General features: G+C 40.5%; 1 protein-coding gene across 4 annotated transcripts; it reads left to right on the top strand.

Moving 5' to 3' along the window:
* The first annotated feature begins 689 nt into the window (after positions 1-689).
* Positions 690-21828, top strand: LOC135462940 (death domain-containing protein 1-like). Of its 4 annotated transcripts, none has more exons than XM_064740259.1 (13): positions 690-737; positions 7359-8457; positions 13441-13825; positions 14148-14343; positions 14752-14886; positions 15766-15948; positions 16940-17068; positions 17465-17717; positions 18176-18305; positions 19455-19568; positions 20174-20615; positions 21084-21347; positions 21643-21828. In XM_064740259.1, exons 2-13 carry the CDS (start codon positions 7524-7526, stop codon positions 21757-21759), a joined length of 3282 nt encoding a protein of 1093 aa, XP_064596329.1. In that variant the 5' UTR covers positions 690-737; positions 7359-7523; the 3' UTR covers positions 21760-21828. The 4 variants fall into 4 exon arrangements, with proteins under 4 accessions (XP_064596329.1, XP_064596326.1, XP_064596328.1 ...); XM_064740256.1 differs by having other exon boundaries at positions 715-793; XM_064740258.1 differs by lacking the exon at positions 690-737 and adding an exon at positions 771-798.
* The last annotated feature ends 1648 nt before the right edge of the window (positions 21829-23476 follow it).

The raw sequence follows: 23476 nt of genomic DNA on the forward strand, positions 1-23476 counted from the left end.
AATGGTTTGGTGTTGTTTTAAAATAACCCAAATAATTAATTGTACCTTCCACTGCGGCGTCTATGAAGGTGTTAATTCCCTAACATTGATATAGCCAATTGCAGTATAACTGCTTTTTTAAAAAATTTTACAATCAGTACAAAGCCATAAATAGCGCAGGTAAAAATCTGATATTTGCTGAACAGCAATACTTTGAGGTATTTTGGGATAAAAACTGAAAATTGCACTTGATTAGAGATTATAGATAATATAGTAAATCATTCTTGGATACACGGTGTAAACAACATCCAATATATAAATCAATATGTATCTGACCTCAATCCTTTAAAGTGTTTGATTTGTGTGTATTTGATGTTCAAGACTGTTGAAGCCTTTGATTTTCAAAAGACGTTGGAGCCATTTCATATACCGTTTGAATGAACCCTTTAGCTAGTATCTCTCGGGTTAGAAAATTGGCTCGTGTATTTAGCAAAGACATAAATCAGATGTGACCTCAATCCATGCCGCAGCGAATCAATGCTCACGTGCGTTGTAAATGTATACGTGGCAATAAAACCCGGACTGATAGTGTAGTCAATAGAAAGGGACAGTAACGACATTTGGACGTAAACTGATATAAACAGTGCGTAGCCAAGTGCCCTAGAAGGATGTCAAAAATAGCGATTGTGTCCGTGTCAACGCTTTTACCTGGCTGACTGTGATACCTGTAAACAACAAAAAGACACACCTGTGCTCAGGTAACTGCATGATAACTTTGATCACCGGACGAAGTCTAGCCGGCACTCATGGCTTGGTAAGGTATGCTTAAGTCAACCGTTAAACCGACATAGGCTATAACCTCACTAACAGCAGCAGGATAGAGATAATATGACTGGAAGGTAAGGTGTTGTCCTAATGCAATATATGACATTTTACTAACACTTTTTTCAGGATAACAAATTACCAACACGTCAAGTGCAGATTTTTAAGATACCTTAGAATTAGAGGCTCAAGTAAATCTCTGTCTTCTATAAAATAAACATTATTCTTTCCATATGTTGAAGGATAAATATACTCACAACTTCTTGTTCTGTTAACCTGCACTCAAAAATAACACGCACATTTCATTACCGTTATATTTGGCACGATGCCAACAAATATCTCAACATGACAAGGCGACTTAAGATAATGCTTATTTATTTATTTGTATTAACACGTGACGCCATGCTCATGTTTATTCGCTTGATTGATGTTATACGACGTACTCAATAATATTTCGCTTATACGACGAGGCCAGCGTTGTGGTGAAAGCCCGAGGGGACATACTCATATATTTAGAGCTTACTGGTGTGTTTGTGAACGAACATGTTTAACAAAGCGAAGAGCCTGCTGTGAACAATCGTAACTTTCAGATTTAGTTATGCCATTATCAGCCATGGTGACGCCCCATGTGGCACTAAATATATTCTGGTTGCTTGCGTGGAGTGAGTGAGTGAGTGCTTGGGGTTTAACGTCGTACTCAACAATTTTTCAGTCATATGACGACGAAGGAATCATTAGGGTGCATGCACGTGTAATGTGCCTCCTTGTTGCAGGACGGATTTCCACCGCTCTTTTATTTAGTGCTGCATCACTGAGACGACTTACCGAAGGCAAGTAAGCCGCCCCGCCCGAGCCATTATACTGATACGGGTCAACCAGTCGTTGCACTATCCCCTTCATGCTGAACGCCAAGCGAGGAAGTTACAACTTCCTCTTTTAAAGTCTTAGGTGTGACTCGACCAAGGATTGATCCTGGATCTACCGGTCCCGAAGCGGACGCTCTACCAACTGTGCTATCCGGGCCGGTTGCTTGCGTGGACGTTGCGTGTGTAATTTTGTGAAAGGCTTTACACAATCGACTCGATATCTCAATTATTACCCGCCCAGTAGAACGTTGTCATTCATTATTCAAAGCTTATGGGTCAATATCAGAAATATATGTCTTATATATGTACACTTTCTTACATTACATACTGATAATAATTGATTTTCTATTTTATCTGACGTTTGTGTAAAAAAAAAAAACTAAAAAAAAAACGATACGGATAAGGACGCAGCGAGATTCGAACTCTTGACTTCCCTGTTCAAGAGTTAATGGTTTGAACTACTTGTATAACACTAAATGTACACTGCTGAATTCGAACTCGCTTTTTTTTTTCACTTCATTTAATCGAGTTTCCCGTTTACAGCTAGTAGTTTGTATCTTGTGGCGGCAGCTAGCATAACAGGAGGCTCGGGCGGAGAGATCACACATCACAAGGTACATAAGAAGTCACCTCAATGGAGTGAGTGAGTGACTGCTTGGGGTTTAACGTCGTATTTGTAGTGCTACTTCACTTCCAAGGGAGGACAAGTGAAACTGATATGAATTATACCGTATGGAATATGACTAGCACCACAGTTCGAAACAATTTACTCTGGATAACGCTTTATGACCTCTTATAAGTGAAGAATCCTCAAATACAAAGTCCTCGGCAGGTTCCGAAAAATTTCCCTGATGCGACATGAAAATGATGAATCAAGCTGATGGGACCTCGAGTAGGGTATTTATACTGGAATTTTATACTGGTCATCGGCGTTTGAATGTACGACGTCATTGGTTGCTATACGTCAGCGATTGGTGACGCCAAGTGCTCCTGCATGACGTCACGCCAGGCAAAATTGGAAACCGCAGAAAACTTTCGTTTCCGTATTATTCCCCCAACTAATAACAACAGCTTTAATACAAAAAATGCATTTTTTTCTACAGTTTAAGAAAGCAATGCGGTCTGTCTCGATGCTTATCATTTAACCTTGCCTTTAGGACATATATGTCTTCACATTCAAGTAGCTCTTTAACATTTTTTTTTTTTTCATATTTTGTCTTATAACGACGAAGGAGTCCTTACAGCGCATGTAATGTGCCTCCTTGTTGCAAGACGGATTTCCGCCGCTCTTTACCGAGGCTTACGACTGACGTAAGGCAAGTAAGGTGCCCCACCCGAAATATTATACTAATGCGGGTCAACCAGCCTTTACACTATCCCCTTAATGTTGAACGCAAAGCTTCCTCTTTTAAGGTCTTAGGCCTGATACGACCCAAGATTGACTCTGGATCTACCACACCTGAAGTGGACGCAGGACCTCAGTGGGAGCCATATCCAAAATGTTGTCAAGATCTGTTGCATTCTGCTGTACACATATAAGCCATTTCTCTCTCGGCCAACACAGGCCCGGCGTTGAATGTCAGAGAGTGAAACGCATCTGATCATAACGGAGGTCTACTTTCTCGGCTGTATCGTGACTGGCTTTGTTATGATGCAGTGTCGCGGTAACCTCGCAAAATCAAACGACGCTCTAATTACTGATTTATTATTGAATGGCGAATGGCAGGGATTGAAAACTCATGTTTCTGACGCAAAAACTTTGCCATCCATCATGCCGAATGAACCTGTTGCCAAGGCGCCACGCGCATGCTTCCTCTAGCGTGACATGAAATCGATTGCAACGACGCTTCAACGCAGCCCACTAAACAGTAAATGCATCGCTCAACATTTTTGTAACCGACCTGTTTTGCTTTACATAATATCGCCCGTACTATTTGTATTGCACATATTATCTGAATTTATTTTCTAGCATATGTTTAACTCAATTCAGACTGGCATTTTATCGATGAGACCAAGTTTAGTGAGACGTCTATCGAGTAGAAGAGTGCAATATAACTGCACATTTGCAGACGGGCGATGCATTGACATTAGCTGATAACGAGATGCGTTTACAACAACGTCTCGTTTGCAATGCAGTGCGTTTGTAATGCGATTCATTTATATTGCGATGCATGTATTAAACGGCGCATTGAGAATGGTGACGATATTGGTTAATATCACATAATGCTATGGAAAAATACTACTATATTTGTCTTCTTTCTCCACAGCTTTACAATGTCTGAATTTATTAAAATATGATTTATTTGTTTAACTGGTGTTTTACGCCGTACTGGAGAATATTTCACCTGTACGACGGCGGCCAGTATTGTGGTGGAGGGAGACTATTAAAATGTGTCAGCCAAGCAATTAACATCTATTTCTTAGCATGACATATTTATGATATATTAGACCTTTAATATGCACACCACAAAAATGAAAACAATAAAATATACTAATTGAATTAAATTTTAGAAAATACATAAATATTCCTGAGCACGATCAATCGATCAATCAATCAATCAATCAGGCATGCAGGGGTTATTGATGTACACCCTCGTGATGGTAGCGAGCCATCTGGTCAATCAAAAGGTTGGATGTGGAAATTGTAACAGCTAACACACACACACACACACACACACACACACACACACACATATATATATATATATATATATATATACATAAGCTAACCCATAACCTATATATATAAATATATATATATATAACCTTATCTGTGCCGGGTGACGCACAATTCGGTACAAATATTCCGGTACAAATACTTCAATCAAATACACACAGCCTGTCAAAAGCTCTCCGCAATAATTAACATATTCGGCTAACCCTTAACAACCTTATATTTACTTTTCGGTCCCAAAGACACGACGGTCGAGCAAAGCCCTTGTACATGTGGGTTCAATAGGATTTTAATGTATACAGCTTGGGTCAAAATTTGACACCGAATTTCATATATCTTAGAATGAGATCCTTAAATAAATGACAGCCATTGAACTAGTGAGGCTGTAAAGTGCAGTGTCTTACGGGAATGACTCGCAATTTACATGGGTTCGAGTCAGTTTATTATAAAAGCCCCCTACAGCGTTCATTTCTTCACCTCTATCACGGAAAGGCTTTAATATATGTACCCTAGCTTGTCATTCATGCCAACACTGATGTTTTAAAGTTTTTTTAAACATAACTATGTTCTATGTCAACCGCGTCGCTATTCATTGGTCACGTGCCTGTCAAATTAAAACAGCGTTGCTGTGGGCCACATGGCCGTATCTACTGAGGTCGCGTGTTCAGATTCAGCTTCAGATGATGTTCTTCGCATGTATTTTTGTGCCAACATGCATTCGTGTGAACGCGGATTTGTTTATCTATCTATTTATTTGATGGGTGTTTTATTCCGCACTCAAGAATATTTTGCTGATATGACATCAGCCACGTCATGAAGGGAGGAAACCAGACAGAGTTAGAGGGAAACGCGCGACCATCTGCCTGGCAGACTTTCCAACGTACGGCCGGAGAGGAAGACAGCGTGAGCTGGATTAAACTCACAGTGACCGCATTTGTACAAAGTTCCTGTGTCATTCCACCGCGCTGGCATGCTAAACCATCAATGAAAATTGGTTCTGAGGTTGCTTCAACCACTTTTCCGCTATCCACAAAGGTGGAGCGAATTGGAAGAGTGACATCAATTAATGACGTTGCGGTATAGCCGACCGTCTTTATGACGTTAACGTTTTCTATTCCCTTTTTGACGCTGCAACTGTGACGTCTCAATAATTGGCTTCTCTGTCGCTCATGCGTGTCTAAGCGCCATTGAAACGTCGCGTTGGTCAACGTATTATTATGACGTCATAGAGGACATTTAACTTTGTGGCGGAAAAGAACGAAACTCAACGACGCCCTTTATGACGTAACGTCATTGTTACTGCAGTTTCATGTTAGACAAAGTAGCTACGCATAGAAAGACGTACGACAGCTTAGTGACGACCGGGAAATCCTGTACAGATGTAGCCCATTTAACAACTCACTATGGTAAGATGACTTCGTATTACTTTGTTACAAGGTTCCGTACTTACTATTTGATACAACGCGCGGTCTCTTGGTGTATAGCGTGCATTAGAAAACACATTTAAGACACGCTATTACAGAAAACGTTTCCCATGTAAACGAAATACGGGCCTCAGCTGTAGTCTCTCGTTCAATCCTGTATTTGCATTAACGCTTTCTAAACAACCTGTCAACGTACCACTCTTACATTTTATGAGAACAGCGGTTATCTCAACTTAGACACCTCTGTCCATAAGATTTCAGGAAAAAACGATACCGCGTTTTACCAATCATTGTTGAGATTTTAAGGCGTCAGACTGCCAGAACAGTCTACCAGCTGGTTCGCCCCGTGGTGACCCTCTTCTGTAATACCTATCCATGTCATTTTCCAATTATATCGAATGTCCAGTGGTATAAACCCTGTTCTCTGAGTAAACATTCACGCTGTCAGTTTTACTGCCGTGGTTCAAACAGTTGCCATTGACTCTTTAAGAGCCGAAAATTGTCTTGGCTGCACGACCCGTTTATGACAGCGTTTGTTCAGCACACAAAGCTTTGAATGACCAGCAATACGGACTTACCGTACAAATGGCTGTTTGGAAAGTTCATATTGAAGCGCAGTCACTGGTGGGAGGAGTGTGATTATCAGAGATGTGATGCGAATACTGGGACGTTAAGGTAAAGGTTTAACCATTTACAAGATGTGTTGTTCCTTGTATGCGTTTCTGCTTGTATTACCAAATAGCGTGTCGTAAATCTAACACAACCGTATTACTAAATTTTAAATGTTGGTTTCTTGTATAACTATTTTTATTAATTCAAACATGCTGAGACAAAAATAATTGTCAATAGTGTTGTCGATTAAGAGTTATTTACAGCATCAGCCGTAACATGTGCCTGTGGAGATGTATGCGAATGAACAGTTAAGGGGTTTGGCAGGATGTTCGCGATTTGAAATAGCTCGGTGGTGCAGCACGATGTACATGATTTGAAACAGTTAAGGAGTTCGGCAGGATGTTCGCGATTTGAAACAGTTCGCGTGTTAAAGGCAATTCATACACTTTGTAACAGTTCACGTGTTAAGAGCAATATATACACTTTGAAACAGTTCACTTGTTAAAGGCCATATATCCACTTTGAATCAGTTCACTTGTTAAAGGCAATATATACACTTTGAAACAGTTCCCTTGTTAAAGGCAATATATACACTTTGAAACAGTGCACTTGTTAAGGCCAATATATACACTTTGAAACAGTTCACGAGTGTAGAGTGATTCATGTCATTTAAGACAGTTAAGCGGTGTACAGTGACACATGTCATTTGAGACAGTTAAGGGGTGTAGAGCAGGCAATATATGCGATTTGAAACAGTTTATGAGTGTAGATTGATATATGCGATTTAAAACAGTTCACGAGAGTAGGGCGACACATACAATTTGAAACAGTCCACGGCTGTAGTGTGATACATGCGATTTGAGACATTTCACGAGTGTAGAGTGATACTTGCGATTTGAGACATTTCACGAGTATAGAGTAATATATGCAGTTTGAGACAGTATATGAATCTCACTTTATTTCTTTTTATTTTACTTGCAGAGGTCCGCCCATCGAACCCTAACGTATGTTAAGAACTCACCAAGCGTTGGGCATATCGTGGGGGTGTGATAAGTGGTAGACACAGCCACTTAAAGGATCAAGCGACGTTTTGCAGTTAGTAGTTGTTAACATTGGAATTGTTAGGCTGTGCTATTACATATAACCATGGCAGAGAGATCGGAGGTTAGTTCCAACACAGTTCTATCCAGCAAATCGACATCGGACACCGTTCAACCAAGCAAATCGAGATCGAACACCGTTCAAACGAGCAAATCGAGATCGGACACCAAAGTTGAGACTGATACTCGGACAGGGGCGGGAGTTAATAGACTTTCTGAAACCACACAGAAAGTTAGTTTAAAGGAAGGGAGTTCAAGCCAGACGAAAATCGCGTCCAAATCCTCAACACCGAAAACTGGTAAAATTAGGAGTCAGTCTGGCGGGAAATCGGGAACAAAAAAGTCAACAAACAATACTAAAAGACCGGGAAAAGTTTCAAGTAAAGGGAACTTGTCCAGAGAGACCAGTTCTGCTTCAAGACAAACAGATCCGGGCAAGGAAAAGGAGAATGTCGCGGACAGAAAAGAGGAAGAGCCCACCGAAACTGGAGTGAAGAGGGAACCAACCCAGTCGAGTTTGGCGATCGCGGCAGTGAGTCAAGAAAACAGCTCCGAAGAAAATGGGAAATCTACTCAAGAGCCAAAAGCAGAAGGTGTCGACGAAGAAGAGGCATTTAAAAATGACGGCACATCCCTTGTAAACGAAAACCAAGAGATGCAGAAGGGCTCTGATAGTCCAGATGAGGCAGTACAGAAGGAAGTTGTTGAGAAAAAGAAGAAATTCGATATTCGGGAATTCACGGAAAGGATGGGGGAGTTGTCTGCAAAGTTCTTGGAAGACAAGTTCACGCGAATTGATGACAATTATCCAGTGGACGAGCTCATATCTCTGATAACCGAAGTAAACGATGCTATCGACCATTACAAAAAGCATACTCTGGCGGCGCAACAGCAACTTGAGACTCTGAGAGACCGGATGCAAGAAGTTCGAGAAAACATCCACAACAGTGTGCAGATCAGAGCCTTTGAAGTCAGAAAAGGTAAGAGTTTTTAATCTTTTCATTAGGTCAAACATTTTTGAACATACAAAGTTATCGTTCAGGTATGAAAAATTCACCCGTTTGTGAATTGACCACTTACACGTGTAAGGCGACATGGACAGTTATCATTCATGGACGGTCATTATTTATGAACAGTCATCATTCATGGACGGTCATCATTTATGGGCAGTCATCATTCATGGACGGTCATCATTTATGGACAGTCATCATTCATGGACGGTCATCATTTATGGACAGTCATCATTTATGGGCAGTCATCGTTCATGGACACCATCATTTATGGACAGTCATCATTCATGGACATCATCATTTATGGACAGGCATCATTTATGGACGTCATCATTTATGGACAGTCATCATTCATGGACAGTCATCGTTCATGGACTTGTTGCCCTGGGTAATATTCGTACACAGTTCTCATCACCTGGTCATTACATTCACAAGTAGGTTGCATTTTTCTTCTACTGTTACCTTCACCTCATTAATATTGTCACATCATAGACCCCAAATGTTAGCCGTAACACGTGACCCAGCTGTTTATTTGTTCATTTAATTAATTTTAATTCAATTTAGGGCGTAAATGGAAAGAGCACGGGCAAGATTCTGTCCTCTGTCATTGTAGTTTAGGAGCTTTAAAGCTTGCTTTATTCATTTTTTTTCCATTAGTATTACGTGAATCAAACAGTCAAACAAATCAACGTAATAAATTAAGCACTTATTTTGAACGGTGTGAATAGCCCTTATTATAGACTGTGGGCCCTACCGAACGACATGCCCTTGTACCTCCATCCATAAACTAGGCCGGCGTCTGAGTAGACCAATATTCCCACATGACAGCATGGCTAATAAATTTGTTCAAACGTAATAGATGTCATGTTAAACTATAACAATAGCTCATCGAGATCATTCACGTGCAAGTAGCAAAGCAACACGGTTTGATTTATGGCCAGCTGCTTTCCGGAGAGTGTCCAGTATTAAAGAAAGTCGTTTTACTGTTTTACTACCACAATTTTATGGGGGTTATCTATGTTTTTATTTTAACAATTTGAATAAGATAGTGAGCTGTTAGGTAAAGCATTTAAATGGCAGGTCAATCGAATGATATATCATCAGGTATATATCGCTCTTATCAGAAGGTTATGCTCAGCGGAAAGAGAACTCAAAAACATGTTGTTCTTCGTATGGCCCATGTACGCAACAACCACAACTATACAACCAGAACTACAACCACAACTATACAACCAGAACTACAACCACAACTATACAACCAGAACTACAACCACAATTCCAAGGAAATAAAACCATCTTTACTCTCTGCTACCATTCGGACTGACGACGATACTGTCGACTATATTAAACAAGATTGGGAGACCTGACCTACACATGAGTAAATGCATGCCATGAAAAAAAAACCGAATGAACATAACGTTTAGCGAGAAGTTCAACACTCGATTAAGTATGTAATTCGACTAACTGTTGAGTCAAATGACTCACTTTTAGTTTACATCTGTGACGAATTACTCCTTTAATTTACGTAAGCTAAAATATGACCATGGGTAATTTTGGAGAAGATTTTTTGTCACTGCGTCGCAATTACTTATTTGTGTCAGATATTTTTCTCAGTCCAGGGAGTCGCAGGACAAAATTAAATACAATCCTACTTTTACCCAGTAAAATCTTCCTCAGAGCGTCTTATACAAAAAGTCTAGTAAGTTTAAAGGTGTATGGTTTTCTTCGATCGAACAGGTTTCCTTCGTTCACAACCCTGACCATTATGGTATAACTAAAAAAAATGTATTCTTGAGAATGGCAGAAATGGCCTATAAAACATTTATTTGTTTATTTATTTGATTAATGTTTTACGTCGTTCTCACGAATATTTTATTTATACGACGGCGGCCAGCATTATGGTGAGAGGAACTTGGACAGGGCCCAATCAAATAATTGAATAAACAAAGAAATGACATTAAATACTCGTGAGGCACAATGCTGGTACATGAAGGTAATGGTCAATCAGTCCTCACAAGTGGGCAATGGTCCCTACGCTGAGATCTTTCAATGTAAACATGACATAGATCGCTGCCACAGAACCTGCGCAAAGTGGCCCGCCATTGTGAGCCTTTATGGCTGTACTGGCGAGCAAACACTGATTAAGTCAAAGAGTCGATGTTCCTCTTCATGTATATACAGAGTCATGTAGCTACATAGACAAACATACAGAACCACGGGTCTTTGTAGACAGCTCTCTCGTATTGTAGCTTAGTCAATAGTTGTCAAAAAGGCCGTTGTGAAGGTAACTCTCGTACGCACGAGACCTCGCAAATATTTGACATGGCTGACCTCGTTTGCTGGTCGAGTCGGTAACACTGGCCTGGGATAAATAAAGGTTGAAAGCTGACACAAATTGGGGGGAGAGTGTGAGAGGTAACGACACCTGAGACATGCCGTGACACGCTTTCGTACAGAGAACAAAGATTGATTCCGCGTTCTTGAGAGCATGGCCTTCGGCTGGCTAAGCTTTCACCCGTTTCACGGGCGCTTAACATTGATTAGCCGTCGCATCACTGTGACGAAATTAGATTGATAATGAAATTAATTTTATAGATGGGGACTTGGTTTTTCGCGATAACAGTGTAATGGTGATGCCATCGTGTGAAGCTGATAGAAAATAAAATATGATTTCACGATGACAACAATATGAAGACGCTCTCGCTACCAGACCAAAGAAAATATACAGTTCAAAAGCAGCTATTTGTTTGTTATACCGGCAAATATGCCTTTACATGTTTTTTTTTTTTTAATTTGAAAGAACTAAAGAGTACTTGTCATTTTATATGATATCATTGTTTGTCACCAATTAATTAATTTGAACTTTACTCCTGCTAATCCGATTGCAAGGCCTGCCACCAACCTGCGGATGGTCGTGGGTTCTGCCCAGTTTCCTCTCACCACAATGCTGGCCGCCGTCGTATAAGTAAAATATTCTTGAGTACGGCGTAAAACACCAATCAAATAAATCAAATAAACTGATACATTTTGGACCACACATTTTCATAAACAGATTTCACCGGCAGTACGTGTCACCATTTTACTCTCTATGCTGTAACTGTTTTATTATATCATCCGGAAGGTATATCTACTGAAGGGGCCGTCGTTTTCTCCAGCGTTCTTCTACCCATAAAACAGACTTCCGTGGTATCAATGACAAATTTTCGCTAACGACCAATCACATAAATTAACAAGCGCAAATAACCTGTAAGGTAGACTGCTTCTTGACCTGAACTGTTTTTCCGAAATTTAGCTGGAAGAAACTGGCTAGGGGCTGGATTAAACTGAAAAAAAGTATTGAAAAATAAGTTGCGTAAGCCAAAATATTGTAGAAATTGCACTTCGTAAACTTTACAAATAAATTTGGTCTATAAAGCGGAAATCAAATTCTTCGCAATACTAGAGTAGGCACTTGCAGTGGTTAAAATGATTTGTCAGAAGTGGCTGTACTTCTATACTTTTCAGTTTTTGTCAAACTCTACAATTCTGCTTTTTGGACGTTACTTCTAAGCAAATTACACTGCTGACTTCTGCCATGGCATGGTAAAAGTCACAAAAACACGAACGACATCTCAAAGCTTTCTTCTTAGATGACGGCTTTCATAAATACAATTAAATTTCAATGTTACTATAATAGAATTCAAAAAAAATGTTTATAGATGAGCTAGATGGGTTTCTTGAGGTTAGCGCTGGACACTTTCGTGAACGTTTCAGAAGTCAGAGTGAATTCTGACCTTTGATTTCAACAGCAATGCTGCCTTCAGTCTATGAACTTACAGGCCAGTGCACAAACTCAAAGGATTCCAGTGAGAGTCAAACAATGTTTTGTGTCCCTATCTGATCTGGCGTTCTATAGGCACACTGTGTGTGTCCTCTCGCTTATAAGACCGTCATTGTGTCTTTGTAGTCGATGAAACCAATGTGCAGTGTGTTTAACATATAGGATTATTACTAAATCGAGGTCAGTCGATTTTTGTTCCAATTCTTGTCAAAGAATGTCCTTAAGCCTCGAGGACAGTGCCACTCTTGGTCTAACCGATCGAGGACACAAAAAACAGGCAGACAGAATACATATCCACTAACGATGTACTAGTACTTCAACGACAACATTAACCTCTATCACTATCCGAGTAAGTATTTTTTTCAGACAAGTAATGTATGGTACCTTTTGGTTCCAAGCTCACAAGGTAAGTTTACCACTGAGGAAATTGAAGACAAAAACAAACTGTTGTTATTGGGCAAATGCCGTTAGATTAACTACGATGATCTACGATAAGTTTGTGGCAAAAATTCCATTCCATAAATTCCAAATTTCAAATCAAACTCCCTGTATATATCCATAATAGTTCAAACGATTGCTTTACGGTAAATATCACACTCGTAACTGTGCTGTTTATGGTGTTATTAGATTCTAAAGTTTAAAAAAAAAAGTTATAAACTCTAAGAAGTTCACTACGAATTATGAACTAAATGGAGTGTTAAACAAAAAAGATTGTATTTGCGGTGATCGATTATTTGGAAAAACTCTCGGTATAGTCTTCACAAATCGCTGTAATGCTCTCGTGTTAAAGGTATTGGCGTATGATTCTAGCTTATGTATGTAAGAGCTACAAACCTAACAACACGTTTGTATTTATTTAGCATTGAACATATTTGGCTAGTTTTCTTGATTCTGAGTTTGTGCGAAGACCTTACCGACTATTTCACATTGTGTACTTTAGTTTTAATACCTGTATAACAAACACTGATTTTATTATTCAAACAATTGTATTCCAACAGCGTGGTTGCGGGGCAGATGGCTTAGGTATTGCTCTTGGTGAAGTAGCCGCTTCAGTAGATGATCTTTGCTGATTCTGGTATGCATGTATTCTTTAGTTGCACCTTTTAATGACAAATGGATGTATGCTGTTACAGAGAGAGAGCCAACGCTTGAACAAAAAGAGCTAGCCGCAAAACTCGCTAAAATCAACGCGGAAGTCGCACACGCTAACGTGGAATTGGCACGGCTCGTAAAGATGGCTGCCGAAACAGAGACCTTGGCGCTTGAAGCAGTGGAGTCCGCAGAAAATGCCGCAGAGGAGGCCGAACAAGCCCGAGCAGAAATAGAATGGCGCGAACGGAAAGAGGCAGAGAGGAAAATCGAGGAAGAGAAGCGGATTGAAGAAGAAAGAAAACGGAAGGAGCATGAGCAGAAATTGGAAGCAGAACGAGTGAAGAAGCAGGAACAGGAATGGAAACGCCGGGAAGCCGTGGCTGCGCCTGTGGGTGGTCAGGAATGGGATAACTGGCCTACACACGTGTAAGTATACACCATAAAAGGTGCGTCAACGTGATTTGCTTTATTAAGAAGTAATTAGACTGACCTCTTTGTCAAATAATTGTACTAATTGCTCTCTCGCTGGGCGCTTAGCGCTGAGAGGATTGAGCATGGAAACAGGAGTCGTTGGTCCAGTATAAGTATGATGTGATTGTGGGACGTGTTATGTATGTCGTCTTCGGCGGCAGCACTTTAAAATTATTAAGTACGACGTTAAATCCAAATCATTCAGTCTTCACCGAATGGCAGAATTATTTTGCTTTTAGTTTTTATAGAAACAAAGTGATTCCTTTTCAATTCCTAGACTCGAGATATCTGGTTCACCTGAAAGCGATGCTATTGGCTGCATCGTACGAGGAGATCCCGCCCATTTTGATCCTGGCCGTGTGACGTGTGTTTACGTCAACCAATTGGAATCGTCTTTCGTCTTTGAGCAAAACGACGAGCTCGTGAGCCCTATCCTCTCCTTGGAACCGGGAGACCCGGAGGATAGCTTACAGGTAATCTCACACGTGCTAATATTTTTAATTTGCCACACGTGCTCATATTTTAGTTAGAAAATGAAACCCAATATTGATGCATTTGCGGGAAATACTCTGAATATTTTACCTGTTTTTAAGTCAATACATTATCTGAAATCATGTAGGTGGTAACTTAAAGTATTACTGATCAGTCGTTCGGAGGATATATTTTATTAAGGTGTTAAATAATGTGTGAATTTACGGAAAATAATAACTTCAGTATGCCTAAACGTGTTCCGACACACGATACAATAAACTTAGTGACAAGAACGCAAAATCTCGTAAAAGCAACCGAGGCGATATTTCACACATAGATAAATAAGGTACAAGGTCATGCGAAATGCGGATTTAATATTTCCTGTGTTTTGTTTTCTTTGCCCTCTAAAGAGCACAATTTGTGTGGCCATTCCATTTGTGGCGACAAGGTCATCTATGCATTCGCGAGAACCTGTGATAAAGATTGAGATGAACGGAGAGTGGAAGGACGTTCTGACAAGAGAGGTTTCATTTGATGATTACAAGGTACATTTATTTATTTATCTATTTTTTTAATTTTATTTATTTATTTATATATGTATTGATTTGTTAGGTGTTTTACGCCGTATTCAAGAATATTTCACTTTTGAGACGGCGGCCAGTGTTTATGGTGGGAGGAAACTGGGCAGAACCCGGGGGAAGCCCAAGGGCATCTGCATTGCACGTGCAGGTTTTGCCCGGCTGGATGGTCTGAAGAAGTAGTCTCGCTCCCTTGGCGACCCCAGTTCAAATCCAGATCTTGCTGGTTTCTCTGCGACAGTACAACTTGTGGTTTGTATATAGCGAAGAGCGGTGATTTTATCGCGGTTCTTCTCCTTTTCCTCCGCCCATAAACCTTTTTTGGCGCAACGTTAAACCCTATTAATAAAAGAATGACCGAGCTGTAACGCTGGTCTTTAAAACTCTGAGAATTGTACGAATTCGTATGTGCAAATCGGACAATGTGCAACTTTGTGATTAGACGTACAACGTTTAACGTTTAGAACTATTGTCACTGAAGACGGTGATATGTCACACAGGTAGCCTGGTAGGAATAGCCTGGTAGGAATCACTTTTCTACGTTCAAGAGTGTTTCAACTTTTAATGTTTGTTGAATCTTATACTGCTCTTATGTGATGTAGTGCAGTTATAATGTCTTTAAAACTGGCAACTTGAGCCTATTAGATATTTACAATATATAATGATTGGATATTGGCTGTTACCTTAAATGCGAGAATACAGCCATATTACGATTCTGACTAAATGAAACAGACTCCTTTATTGGGCAGGGATTTATGCTGAAAATGTCGTGGGAGTACAGTGAATTAAAAATGTTCCGGTAATGGCGACATGAATCTCTGGAGTGCGTCCTAATTCTTGTTCCAGGAGAAACGCTTTGCCCAGGCAGAAATCTCGGAGTTTACCACTGTTGCCGTGGTGACGAGATTTAAGCGGGATTACGTCACTCTGTCAAAAAAGACCTCCAAGATTTCGTTCAGTGCTGATCAGAGGGTTTCATTTATGACACCGAGGTCGTCGTTCAACAACAAGGAGTTGCTTATGTTACAGGTGAGGTGTTATTATGTCGACTTAGATCCAGTTGGATTTTTGCTCTTTTAGGTTAAGCATCACCTGCAACATTGATTCGGTTGAATGGTAGTGAAGGCGTGTCCTAGAGCTGACGTAGGCGCCTCCGTGGCTCAGTCGGTTAGCGCTCTAGCGCAGCGTAATGTCCCAGTAGCCTCTCACCAATGCGGTCGCTGTGAGTTCAAGTCCAGCTCATGTTGGCTTCCTCTCCGGCCGTAAGTGGGAAGGTCTGTCAGCAACCTGCGGATGGTCGTGGGTTTCCCCCGGGCTGTGCCTGGTTTCCACTCACAATAATGCTGGCCCCCGTCGTATAAGTGAAATATTCTTGAGCACGGCGTAAAACATCAATCAAATAAATAAATAAATAGAACTGACTTATGTACTACCTCACTGGAATGTCAGACTGACAACAATAAACCAGGAACCTGATATAGATTCTCAGAATTGTGTAGAAATGGTTCCTGGTAATAGACGTGATTCTTCAGGATGGTGAGAACGCAAACCAACCTAAATGGGTCACATTTGGGTCAGTTTGTTTTTATTTTCAGAAATGTGAATTACACCCGTGTGTGACTTCTTTCTGGTATGCGTTGAGTTAGGGGATGTTAAAAAAACACTTCGAAAGGTTTTGCTTTATTTAAATAATTTATCCAAAATAATAGGAAAAGTACAGTGATTTTGCATCTGAAAAAGTCACATACATTTAATATTTTTTTTGCCTGGGAGTATATATGCACCGGTTTAATTGTCGGTTTCTCAGTTTGGTGAACGCGCGTCTAAATTGCTAACATCGTTTAATATGAGATCGCACGAATGTCTGACATTCTATTTTCCATAACACTGGACACCTGCTTCCCGAGAACGTCTGCATGTTTGTGCAAAACGACATCAACACTTTGGCCGAATGTCGCAGCTACTGAGGGTTTGCGGGGGTGTGGCAACGTTCCTTTACAAATGTATTTGTAACTTACAGGTTCAACCCGTGGATTCAAACTCTCTGAATGACCTAAAGAATCGAGACAAATCCATGAATGGTCTGCTAAACAGTAGCCCTCTGGTGACCACAAAATGGAAGAGAACCACTTTTAATAATACCGTTACAGTGAGTAATATCTCCGTATTCTTAGAAGAATTGTTTTTTGCGATGTTTAATTTACATAATAAGGAGTAAGCCGTTTGCGTTTTTGTTTTCCACATGACCAAGACACTGCATACGTTTCCTTCTGCTCTTTGAAAATATCATCTATATCGTACATACTGTTTGTAATTACGTAATGAAGTTATGGTCTTTGCTGTCAAAGCCAGATAAGTTTATTGTCATATAACTCAATTATGTTATTTTTTTTCTCGGTATAACGTACATCCTGCTTTCAATCTCAGCTATGGTCGTTTGGCTTTAAAAATAACTTTTATTTAAAGCATAAATTAGATTCAATTACATTCAGTTTAGTAAAAGTGCATTGAATTTCTTTTAATCATTGACTTTTTTCTTGCTTAGATAACGGTGCCATGTCCCCCTAACCCCGCGAAAGCCAAGAAGCTAGCCGCCGTGAGAGCGGCAAAAGAAGCTAAGATGACTCAGCCAGTTCGCAACAATCCAGTACCTCTTGACATGCAGGATGAAGAACCCAAGAAGAAACGCAAACCACAGAAGCAGCTGCAATCTCAACAACAGCAAGAGCAGGAAGAGGAAATGACTGTGCGCAGGACGGAAACGCGATGGTACATGGGAATTTACGGCGGAAGTGACGGTGAGTTTGGTCCCGTACCGAGCATGCGCCGGTCTCTATGAAGATTCTATGTATGTTGTAATTAACTCGATCAGTCTTTTAATTGTCACGAAGCTTGTAAATGAACACGAACAAAACAAAAGATCGTACGACTTAATAACAAAAAATAGCCACTGTTATCTATTTCTGCTGCATATAGGGTGTGTGTTATGGTTTGTGTGTGTGTGTGACCTAGAAGCCTTTCGCATATGCGGTCACTGGATGTTCAGTCAAGGCATCCTCTTCTCCATCCTTACGTTGGAAGATCTGTCAGCAACATATGGATGACTGTGGGTTTCCTCCTGCAAATAATGTTTGCCGCCGTCGTATATGTGGCACGGGGTAAAACATATGAAATTAATAATTAACCTTTTTTCCTACCCAAGAAAACTACGTTTAAACAAAAAAAAATAAATGGAAAGATTTTCCTTTGTTTACAGATGACGAGAATGACAACCTGTACCTATTCCATCAATTTCCCAGCGGCCGATGGGCCCATATTCCAGACGTAAACATACAGAATGTTAAACTGGACGTCTTACAGTTCCAGTTGGACCATCCAGTGGAAAGGTGAAAAAAAAAAGCCTGGCATGTTAAATTAAACTTATCATCAGTAAAGACGGTAATAATGCCTCTCCAGAAATTTGCCTTTATTCCCTGCACATTTCTTCCCGCAACTTTATCGTCCAATGGCAATGCGCATGCCCAGAGAAGATGTATTACCCATTTACTCCAAGAGTAAATTGGTCAGTTCAGATTTAACCGGAGTTGTCCTGGTGCGGGAGATAATGAAGCATTTGATTCGATTTATTCAGCCCGCGGTAAATATTGGCTCTCAGGCCTCAGATCCCTATTAGTTTTTCATGAGCGACAGCATTAGTGCTGTAGCTCAGCCCAAACATTCCGTTGCCAGTAAACTTCGGTGCATACCTGGTCCAGCTTGTGAGAAAGAAGCCATACAAATCTTGACAGGTTGACCGTCAAAATTTGGGCATGCCTATGCTGGCAGCTGGCAGTAGTGCAGAGCCGCGCCAACAGCACGTCATTCACAGCCCTATCACAGCATGTCTCCTTGTGTCTTCTGGGCGAGATTTTCAAACGTTTACCATTAAAATTCATACCTGCCCAAAGGTTAGACAGTTTCCATCATTTTGGTGCCAAACATGCATCCGTATACGGCATGCTGGCAGGGAAAAAAGTACTGGTTCGTTCTGAGCAAGCGCATAGATTCGTACTTATGACACGAACTCGTACATTGCTTCTGGTTGAGTCTAGTTACCTGAACAAATTCAGTACCAAGCGGCCACCAGTGACCAACCTTGTTTGAATCATGTTACCAGATTTATCATTCTTTTATGAAAGGTATGCCTGTTTTGTGTCTCACTGAACAGCTTTAATTCCTCGGATCCTCGGGTGGAAAAACCTGGGTGCTCGCTCTATAGTGCACAGTGTCCTTCCCACTATAATCGTGGCCGCCGTCGTACAAATGTAATACAGCAATAAATAAATAAATAAATAAATAAATAAATAAATAAATATATATATATATATATATATATATATATATAAATAAATAAGTCATTAAATAAATATTTCCACGGCTACTTCTTTGATAAAGCAACGTGTCCCTGGACAATTTTTGAATAAAATGTTCCGTCATATTCAGAGGGAATCGTACTTCCTATTTTGCATGTACTTTTACTGTCTTGACATTTCTAGATTTGTCATCCTGAGGACTAGGACAAATGTTGACGAGGAAATGGCTCAGCACATGGTGACTACACTGGAAGCAGCACTGGCTATGCGTACAGTCCAAGTTATATTGAAACAGCGGTAAGAGAACAGTCACACCCTTTCCATGCCTGGCATCACGGTCACAAGGCCGCCTGTAGTCTAATGCCAAATTTTTTTTTTTTTAAATTTTAAAGATGTTAGCCTAAAGCCATAAAACTGAGATTTATCTTAGGAATGATTATTTTAGCTGTAATAGGTGTCCTAGATTGTCATTACCAAATCAAAAAGTAGTGTCTAAAATGCAGAATTCTGATTTCAGCTTGGTGTCTTCGTAATTCATTCTTCACAGCACTAGAAAAAAACCTTTGCCATGGAAGCAGTCTCTTTATGGACCTGCACAGGAGACTTTGTTTGGAAAAACCAAAAGAAACAATAGTTCAAAGCAGCCATAAATCCTACACAAACTACCAAAAAAAAGAAGAAGAAGAAACAAGTAAAACAAAATAAAACAAAAATGCAAAGCCGTAAACTATCCACCAATAAAACATGTACATTTGATGTGCCGTTCGATGATATATATTTATGCAGTAAGAGATAAGCAAAAGTCATTAGAGATGATCACTTCAGCAAAATACTAGCAAATTTGATTTCATTTTAATTCATGACTTTTTCAAATGAATCATGTTTAGTTTCTCGCATTCCAGAAGTGACGACCCTTTTCAAGCCATCGCTGAGGTTGTGACGTCATCGCGCGTGGAGCGAACCGTCAATCAGCTGGAGGAAGATGGATACAAGGAAGGCCCTGATAGAAGTCCTGACGTCACTGTGTGCGAAGGGGACATCATCGAGATCGGTTTCCGTGGCAATATCCACCACAGTCGCGACGTCACTCTGGAGATACCGTTCAATTCCAACATGCCAGACAGCATAAGGTTCACCCTTTCAGAAGTCGATCGCTATCTCCAGAGGAACTTTCCCCTTTTCCGAGGATTCGTCCAGTTTTACCGGAAACATCCAATACGAAAAAAGCACAACTCTCGTTCAAAATACCACCAGAGGCCTGACGAAGACGAGGTTCCGTTGGAACCGGAACCAGTGCACTACCAAAGAGAGTTACTGACAGAGCTCATGGTGAAGATTCCCAAGGTGGGTTGTCTCTCTTTTCAGAATGCATTCTCCGTTAAGCAGAGTGCGGGGCTTTTGCTCAATTCAAGTTCAACGTCACACAAAAGATTATTTAACCCACAAAGCTTAAAGAATGCTGTTGAGCAGAAGAAACCGAGCCGAAACTAATTAATAATACATGTAGGCAAGAATCAAAATGTTCTAAAAGATAAATCGTCAGGATCCACATTACACCAACTAGGGATTAACCAAATGCAATAATGAAATGGGGCTCTCATGATATATTCAAACACGTCACAAACACTTAAGTTTAATTAGGCGGTCTGTTAGCTAACAAATCGATTTTGTTGTTTTTATTTACACATCTGTAGGTCACATGACTCAGTAAATTGCCAAAGACCTATGGTTTACATGTACGTGAAACTAATGTGAAACAACGAGATACATAAATCAGTCAGTGCCAAAATCTACGCATTTTCTCCTCTGCAGTACCACGTACGATCCAATCCCGTTCCGGCGACCGCTAAATTCAAGATCGTAAACAAGAGCGATCCAGTTGACGAAGACCTTGTACGCTACTTGGCAGAGAGCCTCGGAGACGAATGGTTCAAGTTAGCACATCAGCTAAACATTTGTCATTCCCGGATACAAGCCATCATTCGTAACGCGCAGGCGCAAGACCAGACCGAAGACTTCGCAAAATACCAAATGATTATGACCTGGTTGAAGCGAGCCCCAAAAGCCAGTAATAAGGTAATTAGTATTCTGTAAAGTGAACAAATTTTGGAAATTCAACTACTTTTGAAAATTTGTTGAAGAACATATTTTTAATAGAGACCTTAAAGGATGCACGTTGCCATTTCCACAAGGTGACCGAGCAAGTAAAAGTTTTCCACGATCTTGTGAAGCATTCATATTTGTTTGTCTTAGAATAAACGTAGTGTTCTTCTGAAGGATGCGCATTGCATTAATTACTGTTGTGGTTAATAAGCCCGTGTTATTTTCAGATGTCTTTAAAAAAAAATCTCTCATTCTTTCTTTCGTTTAGATTGACACTCTGACAACAGCTTTAGTGCGAAGCGGAAGATACGACCTAGCCGACGATCTACGCCTGCGCCAACAAAAATTTCAAGAGATGCACAAAGGAAGAGAAATTTGTACCTAGTTTGAAATATATATTGTCTTATTATTCCTATTTTGACATTGAATGTGAGATAAAAATAAAACTTTCCTCTTCCATACATCGAGCCGTTGTGTTTTCCCCCAGCTGTTTACATAGGGCTGTAGAATTCATAAAGTATGTATGAATTTATATATGCTGGCTTTTTTATTTTGTACTGAACAATGTTTCATTCATATGCAGCGACGAATCCGTATATCTGTGCGTACATATATTGTGTCCTCTTGTGGCAGGAAGAATCCGTGCTGTCAAATTGCTATCGTCACTGAAGTATCATGCCAAGAACACCAGGCATGACATCCCACCCAGTCACATTATACTAACACCAGGCCAACCGATCATGTTTCCTTTCGTCTAACCTCTTTGGGCTGAGCGCCAAGCGAGACAGGAGGAAGTGCCATCTATACAGTCTTTGGTATAGCGCGACCCGGGTTTCATCCCGGGGTCTCCACAAACTTGTATCTTTGTAGCAGGCCGGACATAGTATCCGCACACTTGTATAACTGAAACAGGCCGAGAACAATGTCCACATACTTCTGTCCTTGTAACAGGCCGGGCACAATGTCCACACATTTGAATCATTGTAACAGGTCGGGCACAATGTGTATCCTTGTAAAGGGCGGTAGACAATGTCTATACACGTGTATCCTTGTAACAGGCCGGAAACAAAGTCCACACAGTTGTATCCTTGTAACAGGCAGGTCACAATGTCCACACACTTGAATCCTTGTAACAGACTGAACACATTGTCCGCACACTTGTATCCTTGTAAAGAGGTGGAGATAATGTCTATACACGTGTATTCTTGTAACAGGCCGGACACAATGTCCGCACACTTAGAATGGAGGACAGCGTGATAGCTGGTAAACTGTCACACGTAACCGGTGAATTCTGGCCACTAGTTAGAGCTAGAGCAGCTAGAGCAGGTGGTAAACTGTCACACAAAACCGGTAAAATACAGTCCCTTGTCAAAGTTATGGGAGGGAAGACAACGTGATAGCTGGTAAAATGTCATACATAACCGGTAAAATACAGTTCCTTTTCAAAGTTATGGGAGGGAAGACAACGTGATAACTGGTAAACTGTCGCACGTAACCGGTGAAATCAGGCCTCTAGTTAGAGCTAAAGCATGTGGTAAACTGTTAACCGGTGAAGTCAGGCCTCTCGTCAAAGCGAGAGCAGTGATAACAGTGTGATAGTAGCACACTGTCACACATAGCTGGTGAAATACGGCATTTTCTCAAAAATATGGTAGGGAAGACAGTGTAATAGCTGGCAAACTGTCCCACGTATCCGGTGAAATCAGACCTCGTGTCAAAGATAGAGCAGCGATAACACTGCAATAGCTGACAAACTGTCACAAAACTGGTGAAATGCCGTCTCATGTCAAATTTATGGTAGGGAAGAAGCAAGGACGGCGCAAACACATAACCGGTGAATACAGGCCTCTTCAATGTACCTAAGTTAAGATTTACTTCAAACTGTTCTTGTCCAAATGTAAATGCTTGTAAGAGGCCCGTGCTTGCTCTACAGACGACTTGTCCAGCTAATGGGTCATCACAGGAATATCTTTACGTGCTCCGTAAATTACTAAACAAATAAAAATAAGTTAATATTTAAACAAACATAAATATATGCAGAATAAAAAAAATAAGCCAAAACTAGGATTATTATGGACAATCCTTCTTCTTCTAGCAGCGTC

The sequence above is a fragment of the Liolophura sinensis genome, chromosome 2 (assembly GCF_032854445.1).
Source record: "Liolophura sinensis isolate JHLJ2023 chromosome 2, CUHK_Ljap_v2, whole genome shotgun sequence".
Taxonomy (NCBI): domain Eukaryota; kingdom Metazoa; phylum Mollusca; class Polyplacophora; order Chitonida; family Chitonidae; genus Liolophura; species Liolophura sinensis.

Excerpts from the sequence above, each read along its gene's own strand:
- LOC135462940 (XM_064740259.1), top strand. The coding sequence starts at position 7,524 with ATGGCAGAGAGATCGGAGGTTAGTTCCAACACAGTTCTATCCAGCAAA. Across the intron at positions 8,458-13,440 it reads AGCCTTTGAAGTCAGAAAAG|AGAGAGAGCCAACGCTTGAA; the intron begins GTAAGAGTTTTT and ends ATGCTGTTACAG. Across the intron at positions 13,826-14,147 it reads GATAACTGGCCTACACACGT|ACTCGAGATATCTGGTTCAC; the intron begins GTAAGTATACAC and ends TTCAATTCCTAG.